The 15,946-nt window shown below is 41.6% G+C and overlaps 1 protein-coding gene across 2 annotated transcripts in view; it reads right to left on the bottom strand.

Annotated features, from left to right (window-relative positions):
- Positions 1-15,946, bottom strand: part of HBP1 (HMG-box transcription factor 1) — a 41,932-nt gene that overhangs the window by 14,683 nt on the left and 11,303 nt on the right. For both annotated transcript variants that reach the window (XM_060244725.1, XM_060244726.1), the window contains exons 2-8: positions 12,846-13,038; positions 11,262-11,490; positions 10,573-10,705; positions 9,338-9,449; positions 9,139-9,251; positions 5,741-5,897; positions 453-597 (exon numbers count right to left, since the gene is read on the bottom strand). In XM_060244725.1, the coding sequence (XP_060100708.1) occupies positions 453-597; positions 5,741-5,897; positions 9,139-9,251; positions 9,338-9,449; positions 10,573-10,705; positions 11,262-11,490; positions 12,846-13,038 (1,082 nt within the window). The remainder of the gene's footprint in view (positions 1-452; positions 598-5,740; positions 5,898-9,138; positions 9,252-9,337; positions 9,450-10,572; positions 10,706-11,261; positions 11,491-12,845; positions 13,039-15,946) is intronic.

The raw sequence follows: 15,946 nt of genomic DNA, 5'->3' as shown, positions 1-15,946 counted from the left end.
ATCTTTAAAAGATATCCTTAAAACTATTTAAAAATAAAATCATTCATTATTTTTAAAACTGGATCTGACATTGCTTTCATCTGCTGCTCAAGAAATATATTGTGCAAAAAGAAAATTTAGGGGCTCAGGGAAAAGCCTGGACTTCTGGATTTATTTACTTTTTTTACTAAAGGAAGGTTTGAACTAGAAAGCCTCTATGTAGACAGGAGACAAGATGGGAGGATTTCAAGCTGCCACAGAATGGGAAACGCAAGGAAGTTGTGCTCCACCAGTAGAAATCCTTCCACTGGCAAAACCACCAGTGGATTTATGCCAATATTACGAAAACTCCTATTTATTACAACCTGAACCTTGCTTCATATACCTATTGTATTCTCATAAGTCAACAATTTATTCCTTCTGATAAATTCCAGCGCTAGCCTGGATTTAATTTATAAAAACAAAGAAGTTACCTTTTGAATGTATCAAAAACACCTGAATCATCAAAGTTAATGGCATCAGGGTGACCAGGAGGTAGACATATATCTCCAGTATGCATTTCACAACATGGAATGCCATGCTGAACCACAGTCAGGCTTGGATAAAAAGATGACCAACCTGCATGAGAAAAAGGGGGCGGGGGGGGGGGGAAATAATGAACAGTTTAATTAGCCAGCCTCTCGTATTTTGTTACACATACCCTCAACTTTTAGCAAATTATGCGCATAAGCAGTTTTATAAAATTAAATCTGAAACAGATTTTAGCCAGAAGTGGAGCTTGGTCATTCACATTATTGTTCATGAGTTGGGAGCCCATTCAGAACAGAAGATGAGGGGGTTGAACCGTTTTTAAGTTTTCCTTTCAATTCACTCCCCACCTCGCTTGCTTCAGTCTCTCATTCTCTCTGAGCCTATCCTATCTCACAGAATCATTACCATGACAATAGCACTGCAGAGGGGCAAACATAGGCCACTTTGGGTCCCCATTGTGGAGAAAGCAGGTTTTAAATATCTAAATAAATACATTCCCAACCTCCATGATACTTTTAGGTTCATAAGGATTTCCCCATCTATTTCTGTTTTCCTAACTCTCAACATTACATGCCCCTGTCTTTGCCAGGCTAAAAGGGGGGGGGGGTTAGTTCAGGTTGCTTCCTCCATATCTGGGGACTATCAAGTATGTACAGACCCCTATCTACTCTGTGGGTGACTTGGCTTTCTTACATTTGTGACTGGCATGGAGATGAGACACTTTTAACTATTTGATATAGTAATACAGCATATATAACATCTACAGCTAGGCATTAGGAACTGGAACTACACAAAGAGGTCCCACCTGAAGGTTCATGATCTAAAAGGCCCAACATGTACAGAAGAGGAGGAAGGAAAGAAGAAGCTTTACAAGATCAATGTTTTCTCTAAAATAAGGCAAAACTATGTCTGTTTCTCACTCTGATTGTAAATGCTTTGGAAAGCCCATTTTGTTAACCTGAATGAATAACCCAAGGTAGCCCAAGGAAACAGTTCAATTAAAAAATTAAGGGTTTTTTCACTACCCCAATCCAGCCACAGTTGGTCTTTCTTGGAGCTGACTGAAATCCATGGGCCAGGTTAATAGCTACTTATGATTTACTGATTTCTCTAACACTTAAACACAATACCCATTAGTTGGAGCAAATGCATCTATAATGATGACATTTCATTCTACACATTATACTGCCTCATGTATTCATATATCTACGACAACTTTCAAGCTTTGGGATTTTTGTCATCGAAGTCTTGGTCCCAGGATATGTATTTCTTTGGAGACTTGACAGGTTTGGTACAAACAAAAAACATGCTTCAGACTATTTCAGTGATTTAAAAAACCTAGAAGAGCTGGAAAGCACGTCTTACTTGTTATGATAAATCCAAGTGGGCAGCCGTGTTGGTCTGAAGTAGTAGAACAAAACAGGAGTCAAGTTGCACCTTTAAGACCAACTTACGTTTTATTCCGAACGTAAGCTTTCGTGTGCTCTCAGCACATTTCATCAGACGAGGAATCCGGTACAGTGAGCAGAGCCACACATAGCTGGTAGGCAGCGGCTCAGAATGCAAAATGATACAAATTTAAGATCCAATGACAAACTCTCTGAACTGGACATTACAAGAAGGAATCAACCTACTTGGCATCATTTCCACAAAAAAAGACAAGCCATCTACCACTCCCAACTGGAACTGCTGAAACAACGAAAAAATAAAAAACTCTCTAACCTGCAGACTGCTAAACACAACTACAAGGACTCCTCCAATAATATTGTTAACTGTCACAACACAGACTCAGCCCTTCAGAGGAGTCTGTTCTTTCACGTGGACTTTCATTCTGCCCCACCAAATCCACACAGAAGATTCAGCTCTGTGGGGACCTGGAAACCTTTTTCCACCGTCTTCGCCTAAAGGAATCTTTTCAGCATACACATGAACAGAACAAGGAAGAACATACCACATCTTCACAACATATCACACACTCAACTGGAGAACATTTGCCATCCCTCCAACCCAACAATGAACAAAATACTTGCCACAACATTACAAGAAAAAAAACTCCACATGGACTCCTCCCAAAGGTCACAATGCTACACTGGATCACTACGTTGAGTGCTTTCGCCAGAGAGTTCAAACTGATGTGATCAACAAACAACACCGCGCACAGCAGAATCTCAACTATGCTGAAAGGAAGGCCATAGACAGTCTCAGGAACAATATGGATATTACAATTAAAGAGGCAGACAAAGGAGGAGCTGCTATCATCATGAACACATCAGACTACATCAAGGAGGCTCAAAGACAACTCTCAAATACTTCATTTTACAAACCACTGGACTCAGACCCTACGCAAAAATATAAAAAAGAACTAAACAAGATTACAAAGGAATTACCACGGAGTATTCAGGAACGGATCCTGTCAGACACATCCTAGGAACCTCAACCAAGTACTTTTTGTCTTCTACCCAAAATACACAAACCAGGCAACCCAGGATGTCTCATTGTGTCAGGGATAGGCACCATCACTGAGGGGGGTATCTGGATATATGGACTCTATTCTATGCCACCACTGCTCCCAGTTATGTTTGTGATACTACAGATTTTCTGAGGAAAATACAATCTTTGAACAACCTTCCAAAGAACACTATCTAAGCCACCATGGATGTGGAATCTTTATATACCAACATCCCATACCAAGATGGATTACAAACTGTAAGTAATATAATCTCTGATAAAAACACAGTTGACTTTGCCACCAAACTGTGCCATTTTGTTCTCATCCATATCTACTTCAGATTTGGCAATGAACTTTTTCTACAGATCAATGGTACACCCATGGGCATCCTCATGGCCCCACAATATGCTAACATCTTTATGGCTGACTTGGAGCAATGCTTCCTAGACTCCCACCCACTCCTACTACCTACGTTATACCTGCATTACGTTGATAACATGTTTATGGTCTGGACACATGGTAAAGAAGCCCTGGATACATTCCACCAAACATTCAATGACTTTCACCCCACCATCAACCTGACAATGAACCAGTCTACGCAAGAAATACATTTTCTGGACACCACTGTTAAAATACACAATGGATGCATAGACACTACCTTTTATCAGAAACCTACTGACCGACAAACATATCTGCATGCCTCCAGCTACCATCCCAAACATACCAAACGATCCATTGTATACAGCCAGGCTCCATGCTACAGTCGCATTTGCTCCAGTCCTGCTGACAGAGATTCTCACCTGAGGGATCTACAACAAACCTTTTTGGAACTACAGTACCACCTGATGAAGTCAGGAAACAGATTAATAAAGCCAGAATGATACCCAGAGAAAACTTGTTACAAGACAGACCCACAAAAGACAATAACAGAACACCACTAGTGGTCATGCACAACTCTCAACTGAAAACAGTTCAATGTATCATCAATAACCATTTTGGTGTAGTGGTTAAGTGTGTGGACTCTTATCTGGGAGAACTGGGTTTGATTCCCCACTCCTCCACTTGCACCTGCTGGAATGGCCTTGAGTCAGCCATAGCTCTGGCAGAGGTTGTCCTTGAAAGGGCAGCTGCTGTGAGAGTCCTCTCAGCCCCACCTACCTCACAGGGTGTCTGTTGTAGGGGAGGAAGATAAAGGAGATTGTGAGCCACTCTGAGATGCTGAGATTCGGAGTGGAGGGCGGGATATAAATCCAATATCATCATCTTCTTCAACTTACAACCTCTATTGGATAGTGACAGCTCTCTTTCAAAAGTACTGGGGAGTGAACCTTTTCTTGCACACAGACAGTCCCCTAATCTCAAACAACTCCTCATCCACAACAATATAACATCTCATTTGAGCATGGACACTGGTACAAGAGCTTGCAATAAACCCAAGTGCCAACTTTGCTGCCACAGACACCCAGACAACACAATCACTGAACCTAACAGCATTAACTATACCATCTCAGGCTCATTCACTTGCTCATCTTCCAACATTATATATGCCATTAAATGCCAACAATGCCCTTCAGTTCTGTACATAGGGCAAACAGGACAAACCCTACGCCAAAGGATAAATGGACACAAATCTGACATCAGGAATTACAGAACTGAGAAACCTGTGGGGGAACACTTTAACCTTCCTGAGCATTCAATGGGTGACCTCAAAGTAGCTGTTTTACTGCAAAGGAACTTCAAGAACAGAATGGAGAGAGAAATTGCTGAATTACAAATTATTATGACTCTTGGAACAAACACCTCCCCAGGACTGAACAGGGATATTGGTTCTTTATTTAATTATAGATGCTAAACCCACTTTCACTGAGTATAGTTACACATCCACAGTATTCCAATGTATTTCTCTTTTAGAATAGTGTATCAGCATAATTTTTTATATTGACGTACTAGCTGTTTATCTCATTACATTTACTTAATCCATTTCCATTATATTTTATTGTATTCTTTTTTTTCTATGGCAAACTAGAATGATGTTTACTAGTTAAAAAGTAAATTAGGAGGACAAAAACATCATTATCCAATATATTTCTCTTTCAACTGTATTGACATACTCAAAACAGGGATATTGGTTGTTTATCCCATTACATATACTGAACCCATCTCCCACTATATTTTAATGTATTTTTCTCCTAATGGCAAACTATATGTTACAAGATAAAGGTAAATTAGTTGGATGGCTCAGGCTTATAACAATAGAGTCATTGTGACATATTACTATTTTATTGCTTTTGCATGCTCATGCTACTCAGATCAAAGGTTTGCTCAATTTGTTAATTTTATTATTCTGTCACTGGATCTTAACATTTGTACCATTCTAAACCACTGCCTACCAGATAATTTACTATTCTGTCACTGGATCTTAAATTTGTACCATTTTGCATTCTGAGCCACCGCCTACCAGCTATGTGTGGCTCTGCTCCCTGTACTGGATTCCTTGTCTGATGAAGTGTGCTTAGAGCACATGAAAGCTTATGTTCTGAATAAAATTAAGCTGGTCTTAAAGGTGCAACTTGACTCCTATTTTGTTATGATGAGTCACTAATTAATAACACAAGATTTTTAAAAAAAGAAAGAACAGGAAGGTGAAGGTAGCAAGCATGCTGTGGATTATAACAATAAGAGGATTTTCCCTTGGATAGCTGAAACAGACTGTACAGTGGTTTTCCAGTTCCTGATCAAGCATTATAAAGGATAGCTGATATGAGACAAAAATGTTCTTACCTTTATTTTTAACATAGAAAGGGTGATCTAATCGGCACTCCACAGTAAGCAAGCCATCTGCTGCTGTGCCCGGATCAAAAGTCAATTTCAGTACTGACTCACCAAATGAAATACTTTCTTCATGCGAGATCAACTTCAAACCTTCAGAACCATATCCCTGTAAAATGTGTGTGTTAGGCACTGAAGAAACATGCAAACTTATGCTACAAATGGTGACAAAATCTGATGGTTTCTAGCAAACTGAAAGTGGACCAGAAAGCATAACTCTATTACAAAGGGGAGGGGGGGGGAGAGGTGAGGAATCTCGTCTCCAAAACTTCAGGCTCAGATACTGTGTTTTCACTATTTTGGCCCACTTTCACTTAGATACAGACTACCAGTACATGACTGCACATGAAACAATGACTCTTGAAGCAGAACTTTCCTATTAGAAGTACAACCATACTATTTTCAGCTTGTATGAACTCTTTCCACCACTACCATGAGCACTTGAGTAGCAAACCTCATCTGCACACCTCTTCCTCCTCCTCCTGGGACTCCTATGTGCATCAAAAAGCTATCTTTCTCACCTGAGAAAATACAGCACATCACTATGGTGTCTGTACATAGTATGCTTTCCCACACTTGTATATATACACACAGTCTATCTCTGGGAGAGGTCCTGTTTGTTCAGCTTTGTAAAATGGCTTTTTTAAGCTTGTTGCCAGCCTCCCCGCCCCCCCCCCCCCACTTATCTGCACACTCCTGCCTTCCAGCCTGATAGACTGCACATGTAACACTGTGAGCAAGTTCTATAAAGCACACAAAGAACATGTGGAACAGCTGCTGTGTTTTGTGTCTCAGAGAACCTTGCAGCGGTGAACACAATAAGCAGAGGATCTTCAGACAACTACAGCAAATGCCTCCAAAGAAACCTTTCTGGGAAAAATCAAAGTGACCACAGCTACAGGACCATGTCAGGCTAGAAGCCAAAGATGTCTCTTTTTGTATTGTCTTTTACATTATATGCAATCACGGACCATTAACACAATTCAGATATTAAGTACCCTTTGACAGCCTGGAACCTCCAATTCATATCTCCCCATTTTCCTGAAAGCTCCCATGAAATATATGACTCCATGTCTCCAGTTTTAGAACATAAGAGAAACCATGTTGGATCAGGCCAATGGCCCATTCAGTCTAACACTGTGTAACACAGAGGCCAAAAACCAGATATCATCAGGAAGTCTTCCAGCGGGGCTGGAACTCCAGAAACCCTCCCACTGTTGCCCTCCCCCCCCAAGCACCAAGAACACAGAGCATCACTGGCCCAGACATAGTGTTAATAGCAAGTGATGGGCCTCTGCTCCATATGTTTATTCAAACCCCTCCAGAAGCTGTCTATGCTTGTAGCCTCCACCACCTACTGCAGCAGTGAATCCAGATGTTAATTGCCCTTTTACCTGTTTTAAACCTACTACTCATTAATTTCATTGAGTGCCCATGAGTTCTTGTATTGTATGAAAGGGAAAAAAGAATCTCCTCTGCCTTTTCTATCCTGTGCATAATTTTGTAAATGTCACCCCTCAATTGTCATTTCTACAAACTAAAATCCCTAACCTCTTTAACCTCTCTTCATAGGGAAAGTGTTCCATCCCATCTTAATGGCCCTTTTCCTGCACTTTTTCCAGTGCTATAATATCTTTTTTAAGGTGTGCTGACTGGAACGGTACACAGTATTTCCAAATGAGGCTGCACCAATAATTGCACAGGGGAATTATGATTTTCAGTTCCCTTCCTAATAATCCCCAGCACAGAATTTGCCTTTTAATTTTCCATCGCACATTGAGTTGACATTTTCAGTGAGTTATATATCATGATTCCAAGATCTCTCCCTGGTCAGTCTCTGCTAATTCAGACCCCATCAACATGTATTTACAGTTAGGATTTCTGGCTCCAATGTGCATTATTTAGCACTTGCCCACATTGAACCTGAATTTGCCATATTGATGCCCACTCGCCCAGTCTCAGCAGCTCCCTACGTAGTGCCTCACAATCCCTTGTTCTCACCACTCTGAACAACTTAGTGTCATCCGCAAACTTAGCTACTTCACTGCTTACTCCCAACTCCAAATCATTAATAAACAAATTAAAAAGCATAGACCTAGTACTGATCCTAGGGATGGGCATGGACAAAAAAATGGAGGTTTGTATGAGTTCATGGTCCATGGGTTTTCATGTTGGATCCATGAGTTTTCATGGTCCACCGCAGACCTTCTCATTTAACTGATTGGCCCATTGTTCATTAGGTTGGTGACTTCCAAATGCAGTAAAATGCCCCCCCCCCCGTGTACTAGAAACACCAAACTTGCAGCAAGTCTCCATCTGACTGTCCTCTACCTGCCCACATTTGTGGAAGGTTGAATTTAGGGGGGTTGAGTTATGGCTGCCAAAGCAGGTGCCCTTAGGAAAGTGCTGATTCAAGAGTGTGTCAAACGGACCTCCTGCAAGCTAGAGCCATCAAATTCACAGTGGACTTCCCTGGGGATAACCCTCTAGCTGCCCTCCAGGTTGTGTGCAGATTGGCTTTGGAGAAGGAGGAGATCCCAGGGTTCACGTGCAAAAGGGGAGGATTGTGTCAAATGGCCCCCAGCATTTAAACTTTAAATGACTTCAGTTCACTCAACCACTCCCTTCGCAACTGCAGAAGGGCTGTAGAAGAACACCCCTCCTGGTTGCCTTGACAATTAATGTCTCAGCACCAGGTTGTCTGGCCCACAGACTGCCCCAACAGACCGCCAAAAATCAAAACGTGGTCAGAAGGGGAAATATATGAACTAGGCAAAGGGATCACAAAGCTACCTCCCCCCAAGTCCATGCAAAAATCAGATCTATGGTCCAGTCCATGCCCATCCCTAATCAAGCCCTGTAGTACCCCACTGCTTACCACCTTCCACTGTTAAAACTGTCCATTTATACTCACTCTGATTCCTGTTAATTAGTTTTTAATCCACAAGATGACTTGTTCTCTTATCCCATGACTGCTGAGTTTACTTAGGAGCCTTTGATGAGGAACTTTATTGAAAGCTTTCTGGAAGTCTAGGTAAACAACATCTATTGGGTCACCCTTGTCCACATGTGGTAAAAAGGTTACACAGGTCAAAAGGAATTAGGAACCTCCACAGGTTAAAATTAACAGAGAAATTCAGATTCAACCCTATCAATAGCCATAATACAGCCAGTCTGTGGATCATTGGCCTCAAGAGGCATTGCAGAAAACAGTGAAGCTGAAAGCATTCTGAATGACTCCACAAATAAATACTGAGAATCTGAACATGTGCCTTCTGCAAATTAAGTAATGCAACAACTGAAAACATCATTTTTATAGTATCTATTGCACAAGAATGTGAAAAGCTTACTTTGTAAGCACCCACTGAAACATCAGCTTCATTTTCAAATCCTGCAGACCTAGCAAACTCTTCAACATCCTGCCATTCCTTACTGCGTCGTTTGTGGAAGCATAAACGTGTGCCTGATGGTTTAAAAAAGGTTATTTAGAGTCATATAAAAGATTAAGCTGATTATTAAACCGTCACCACAAAATGAAAGGTATTTTACCCTTAAGGAAACAGTGCCAAACAGTTGGAGGCCAAGAATGGCACCATCCTAGATCATCATCATCCGACAGTGAAGACATACAGAAGATGCCAGACTCTGATTCACTACTTGTCTATGTAGAAAACAAGAACAATGGTTTTGAATTAATATGGAGCTAGTGTCTTGAATTAACATTTATAGGAAAGACCATACAAATGCTTGTCCATACTGTTCTTTGCAAGGGGAGGCTCCTTAAGAGTTTTCTGTCTTTTACATAACCGTGCCGGCATCTTTCCCCACGTATCTGTAACAGTACATCTCTTATCTGTTATGTCATAGTCACATCACTTCTGGCCCAACCATCCCCCTCTCTTTTATATTTAAGCATGAGAAACATTAATGGGCTACTTCACCCATCAACCCAACCCTACAGGACCATATTCCATCTTTTACAGCATGGAAAGGCAGCTGTTAAGAATGGCATTTGGAACACAACCAGGGTAATCAGAAAAACATAGGGCAGTAGCACATAGGAAACTAAGAAGTCTTGGAAAGCTTCCAGCAAGAGATCAAGCTCTTTCCCAAGCATTTATGAAGTATGCTTTGATTGGCTTAGGAATAAGAATACAAACTCTTTACTGACAGCAACAATTTTTGAGATTTTTTTTTTAATCCAGAGTTTTCCTTTCTTTTTCATCTACTTGCCCTGTCCATTTAATTGTTCTCTGCTGGACAGGAAACAAAATGAGTAGCTTACAAAATAAAACTATTACTGTTTCAAGCCCCGTCCTTTTCTTAGAGATGGCTGGCCAAATGTCAGGTTAATACTTTGACCCTTCTCCATTATTTGCAACCTAGAGAACACGTAGGCATCGCCATCTGGCAGAAGAATGTTTATGGTACTGGAAAAGGCCTACTGTGTTTCAAGGATGTACTCCCTAAATTCACAGGCGTCCTTATCTGTTCACAATGTAGTGTGAGAATGCTTTTGTAGTAAGAAAGATAGTCACTGCTTTAATCTCTAAACCTTAGAGGCCTTTTGTAACCGTTTATTATACCCTATATAGAAAGCATGTAACCTCTGGTATCTCAGTATTTCCACAGACCATGTTCCGTGTAGCAGCTTTGAATTCCTGAATAAACCAATCTATTTGAAACAAATCAAAGGACTTCATTATTGGGAACCTCGGGGCTTGACATCCTGTTTCCAAGAAGTTTTTCTCTGGTCTTCTCCTAGTTCAATAAATATAACTTACCCTTTCATGTCTGACTGGTGTTTCATCTAAGTGATGCTTGGGGAAACCAGAATCATTCTCAGAGGACGCTGGTGGAGGACGTGCATAGGAATGTAAACTTTTGCTTGTAGCTATTAGATGAACCGGTGATGATCTAAGGAAGAATTTTAAAATAAGCAGAATTAGGTGACAGAAAAATCAGGTGCTAATTTTTTTTTATAAAGAAGCGGGCTGCTGTTCTACATGCAACGTTTCAAGTAGGTGGGGTGGGAAAAGAGGACCCACCAGACTCCAGCAGCCTTCCCATGCAAAGAGCTTGTATGTTTATGCCAGTTTTTTCATTGCGAAATTAGGAAATCAAACCTTTAAGAGAACTGAGTAACATGAGATACACTAAATTTAAAATCTCATGCCAATCTTGGTACAAGCTTTCTATTCAACCAAGTTGATCATCTCGTGGCTCTCATTGCAGCACTGCAAATAAACATCCATAAGCGCTCTGTGATGACGGAATCACATTTAACTGTACCAGGGATAAATAGCCACATCAGCTATAGGCAACCATTCACACAAAGATGTTTCTGCTGTCATACAGGAAAGTGATCATCACCAAGAAGAAAAAGGGACAGTTCACTACGCCGGGATAAAAAACAAGTTGTTGGTTTTGAAACAATCCTTCCAGTTCACAGATGAATAGGTTCCTATCGTACCTGTTATAAAAGGAGCACTGCATAAGAGGACTTTGTGGACTAGTAGCGATATTTGCTAGTTCTGCCAACCAATTCACTCCGTTTTCATAAGCACTTTCCGAATTGCTGCTTGAGGTATGTTGATTCCATGAAGGCCTTGAATATTCCTGATGTGAAACATCTGTGCTCAGTTGAAAAAGTGCAGGATGGGTAGAATCAGTATGAACAGCCTGCAGTTCAGGAAGATCATCTGCAAAGAAATGCACAAGAAGTCAAACACATTCCTCTGGCTCAAGCCTTTGTCACGTTGACTGCTGCCCCCGCCCTGAATATCATCTGCGGCCCCCTGGGGAAACATGATTTCCCCATGTGCACCAAGGCACTCAGATGACAGAATGTAAAAGCGAGGCCCAGGAACCAGCTCCAAGCCCATTAAAAGAAGACTACACCTTCACAGCACTTCCCCTTCTTGGATGCATGGGGACGGGGTGTCAGTTTCCCAGCCTGGCCTCCTCCTAGACCTTAGTGAATTGCAGGGACTGTGAAAGGCTCATGTGACCTTGCCACTAAATCCATGAGCAGTTTGCAGAGCAAAACTGAGAGGTTGAAGAAAGAAAAATGCAAGCTGGGAGGATATGGGAGTGGGGAAACAGCAGCTTTCATTGAGCTGTGATGGGAATGGAGAGAGAAAGGGGATAAAATGGTTTGATTCTCTACTCCACATGCAGCTAGTTGGGTGACCCTGGGTTAGTCACAGTTCTCTCAGAGCTGCTCTTTCAAGAGCAGTTCTCAAAGAGCTCTCTAAGCCCCACCTACTTCACAGGGTGTCTGTTGTGAGGAGAGGAAGGAAACGAGATTGTAAGCCTCTCTGAGACTCTGAGTGAAGGGCTTGGTATAAATCTAACTCTTCTTCTTCTTCCTACCCTGCAAAGACAACTTTCTAGATTTTAGTTTTAGGAGGACCTGAGAGTTCGTCCCTTGGTCTCTGGCTGTCTAGATAGAAGGGGACTGGTGATGGCTTTACTCCAAGTGTGAGTCTTTACTCCAAGTGTGAGACTTCAGTCTTTTAAAGGTTTTTTTTTTTAGTTACTTTGGCAAGCCCCACTTCTTCCCAGACTCCTGCCCTCGTTTGGTGGTTTGGGCTTGAAGTTTCATGACAATGTCATGCTTTTCAATGCCATGTACAGTTTTCTAAAATGGGGAAATCCAGAAGTATCACTTTGTGCAAGGTATCTACCAACTGTGGCTAAACTCCCACTACGTACTTGTAAATACACTGCAATAGTTATAATGCTAGTTGTAGGTCTCCAGTAACACCATTTTTAAAAGATGGACTATGATGAAAGGAACTATGAAACTAAACTAGGCAAGTTGAAGAGAATTTCTATAGTACAGGGATCAGCTGTACAAAAGAGCATAAAAAAGCACTAGAATAATTCCAACTAGTTTTAACTAAGAATCAGCCACAGTCTCTGTATTCTCTATATAAACAAGGGAATTTGTATGATTTTGATTCCATATGCAGTGCCTACTGACATCTATTGTAAATCCCCTGCATGATACACACACACTCTTGGATGACTTTGATAGTAAAAAAGATTTTACCCAGCTCCATGTGCTCATCACAAGATGCATATCCAGGAGAAGATGGGAGGTTCTCGTTACACTTCAATAATTCCAAAGATTCATTCATCCCTGATGTTCTCTTATCCACCACCAACAGAAGTTTCTGCACTGTATTAGGCATCTGATTAGCCTTCAGTTCCCAAACCATTGTAGGGTGCTTCAAATTATCTGACTTAAAAAGCACAAAAAAAGAATTACAGCTGCAGAAACCACTGTGATCATGTCCATCTTAACATATCTTGTTATACATCTTGTTGTAGCAATCCCCCCCCCCCCCCCAATTTCTTTAAATGATAGTACATATTCTAACTGAATTCAGCATCTCTCAAAGTGAAATAGATAGGTGGTTACTGTTGGGGGATTTCTATTGTACCCCCAACAATATAAAACACCAAAATCTAAACCTGCAGTTATCAAAACAACCTGCAGGTATCAGAAGGCTAATACATACTTACTAATAAGTTTTAAGACCTTGTAGATAAACTTTCTTAGACTCCATGTGTAAAAAAAACAGTTATCAGTTTATTAGACTCCAAGTTTCTCCTTTGCACAGAAGGCTTCAAATACAGTTAGAAAGGCAAAACAAGAGATTGCATTAGTATAATTGCTCCTGTAGACTTAAGACTCCTTTAGAAGGCTTTAGAAGGCTTAAAATACATGGGTAGCGAACAAGACAGAAAACAGTTACAGGTTTAGAACATAAAGTATAAAGTACAAAAAAGCAGACAGCATACTGAAAAATGGAAGCCCCAACAGGACTTAGCCCTATTAGTCTACATTTTCCCATTTACAATCTAAGTCCCAAATCCCTAGTAGATGCTATGCTCTAGATTATAAATCTGAGAATTTTCTCTATGTTTGAGATCTCAAACAGAAGATGCTTTAAATCAGCAAAGGCTGTTTCCTTTCTTAGGCTGTTCAGCAGAAGTAACTGTCTCTGCAGAGCAGTCCAAGATCCTAAATCCCAATTAGTGCGGCATAATCTGACACAGAAGAAGATGAAGAAGATATTGGATTTATATCCCGCCCTCCACTCCAAAGAGTCTCAGAGTGGCTCAGAGCCCTTTCCCTTCCTCCCCCACAACAGACACCCTGTGAGGTAGGTGGGGCTGGAGAGGGCTCTCACAGCAGCTGCCCTTTCAAGGACAACCTCTGCCAGAGCTATGGCTGACCCAAGGCCATGCCAGCAGGTGCAAGTGGAGGAGTGGGGAATCAAACCCAGTTCTCCCAGATAAGAGTCCGCGCACTTAACCACTACACCAAACTGACTCTCTACACCACTACACCAAACAGTCTAGCTACACTCTGGTCCAGATCAGCAGTATGAGCAGAAAAATCCACAGCTTATATAGGCATTAATGACCTCATACACACAGCTACTTGTGTCATTCGGCAGTGAATAATTTTGCAGCCAAATAAACAGTAAACAATAATGGCTGGAAACGCCTCAGGCAACCATTTCCCTACTCCTAGTTGCTGGGTTTATGCCAACGGCTGCCATAGTGGTTGACCTTGTACCCAGTAACCTACTTCAGCTTTTAGATAGCTTGCTTCCATGTTTCTGAAAGACAGAGCCTCTGGTGGCCAAATGCTATAACTGCATCCGAGATCAACAGCTTAGAGCAGCTGAGAGCAATTATTTCTGTTTAGAGAAATATGAATGCTTAATATTGCTGAGAAGCTTAGGCCTCTTGTTGCCAATTTCATAAAGAGTATGCGTAAGATCATAAAGAATATGGTTAGGATCATAAAGAGGGCCAACCCAAAATAAATTCCGCCACAGTTACTTTAAAGCATGGCTAGCAAACATGGGATGCATCCTCCCATGCAACTTCACCCTCCTGCTTCCTTTCCAGGGCTGCTGCTACCGACCCACCGTCACTTGCTTTTCCCCAGCTCTCTCGGTGGCTTTTCGCTTCCTGCTTCTTGCCTCCCTCCCTCTCTCTGCTTTCAGCTTTGTGTGGAAGAGAGACAAAGACAAGTCTCTCTCTCTCACACACACAGAGCTGCGTCTTCCTTCTCTGGGGCTGCTGCTTCTTCTTTGGGGAGGAAGGAGAGTTCCAGGATGGCAGTTTCAAGACCAACAATATGTTATTCCAGGCATAAGCTTCTTTTTCTTGGTGGGAGGAAGAGTGGACGGATTCTTCTGACAGCCACAACGTAAACTGAGGAAATTATTTCGGCTTATTCTGAAAAGTTGTTTAAAAGAAAAGACTGGATTTCTCTATTCCTACCTGGATTTATTTTCTTGATTTTCTGATTAGGAATCAGAACACTTGGATTGGTCCTTATATCTTGGAGAGTGGAGTGATTTCAGATGCCAAATGATAATATTGGTAACACAGGAAAACGAGCTCTCAGTTCAGGTCAGGAGGATGCACTGTCCCAAGCTTCAGTATCAAATACAATTCAGAGGTCTCCTTCCAGTCTCCCTTTGAAATTCCTTTGTAAGAGCACTGCTGCTCTCAGGTCAGCGACTGAATGTTGTGGTTTCTAAAGTCAGACCTGTGTCCATTTATTCTTTGCATCCTCCGAGTCTGAATCCTTCTGGATGGAATTGAGACCTGCTTCCAAGCTCATTAGCAATGCTGGTATCGCCACCCCTACTAGCCCTCTGCATATCACACCTAATCCAGTCAAGCCTGCTATTATCATTCTGTTATTGCCAGCTGAAATCATCTCCATATAGCAGGGGTGGCCAACGGTAGCTCTCCAGATATTTTTTGCCTACAACTCCCATCAGCCCCAGCCAGCATGGGAAACCACAACATTCAGTCGCTGACCTGAGAGCAGCAGTGCTCTTACAAAGGAATTTCAAAGGGAGACTAGAAGGAGACCCCTGAATTGTATTTGATACTGAAGCTTAGGACAATGCATCCTCCTGGGAGTTGTAGGCAAAAAAAATCTGGAGAGCTACCGTTGACCACCCCTGCTATATAGTTCAGGGGCGACAAACTCATTTGTTATGAGGGCCAGATTTGACATGAGACCTTGTCGGGCTGGGCCATGTGTATCATAAAATGTAATGCCAGGTAGCGGACATATAAACTTTATAAAGGGCACAGACACACAATTAAAGA

Source organism: Heteronotia binoei, chromosome 8, assembly GCF_032191835.1.
Source record: "Heteronotia binoei isolate CCM8104 ecotype False Entrance Well chromosome 8, APGP_CSIRO_Hbin_v1, whole genome shotgun sequence".
NCBI classification, from domain to species: domain Eukaryota; kingdom Metazoa; phylum Chordata; class Lepidosauria; order Squamata; family Gekkonidae; genus Heteronotia; species Heteronotia binoei.
Note: the sequence above shows the minus strand (reverse complement) of the source record. Positions and strands in the feature narration are given on the sequence as shown.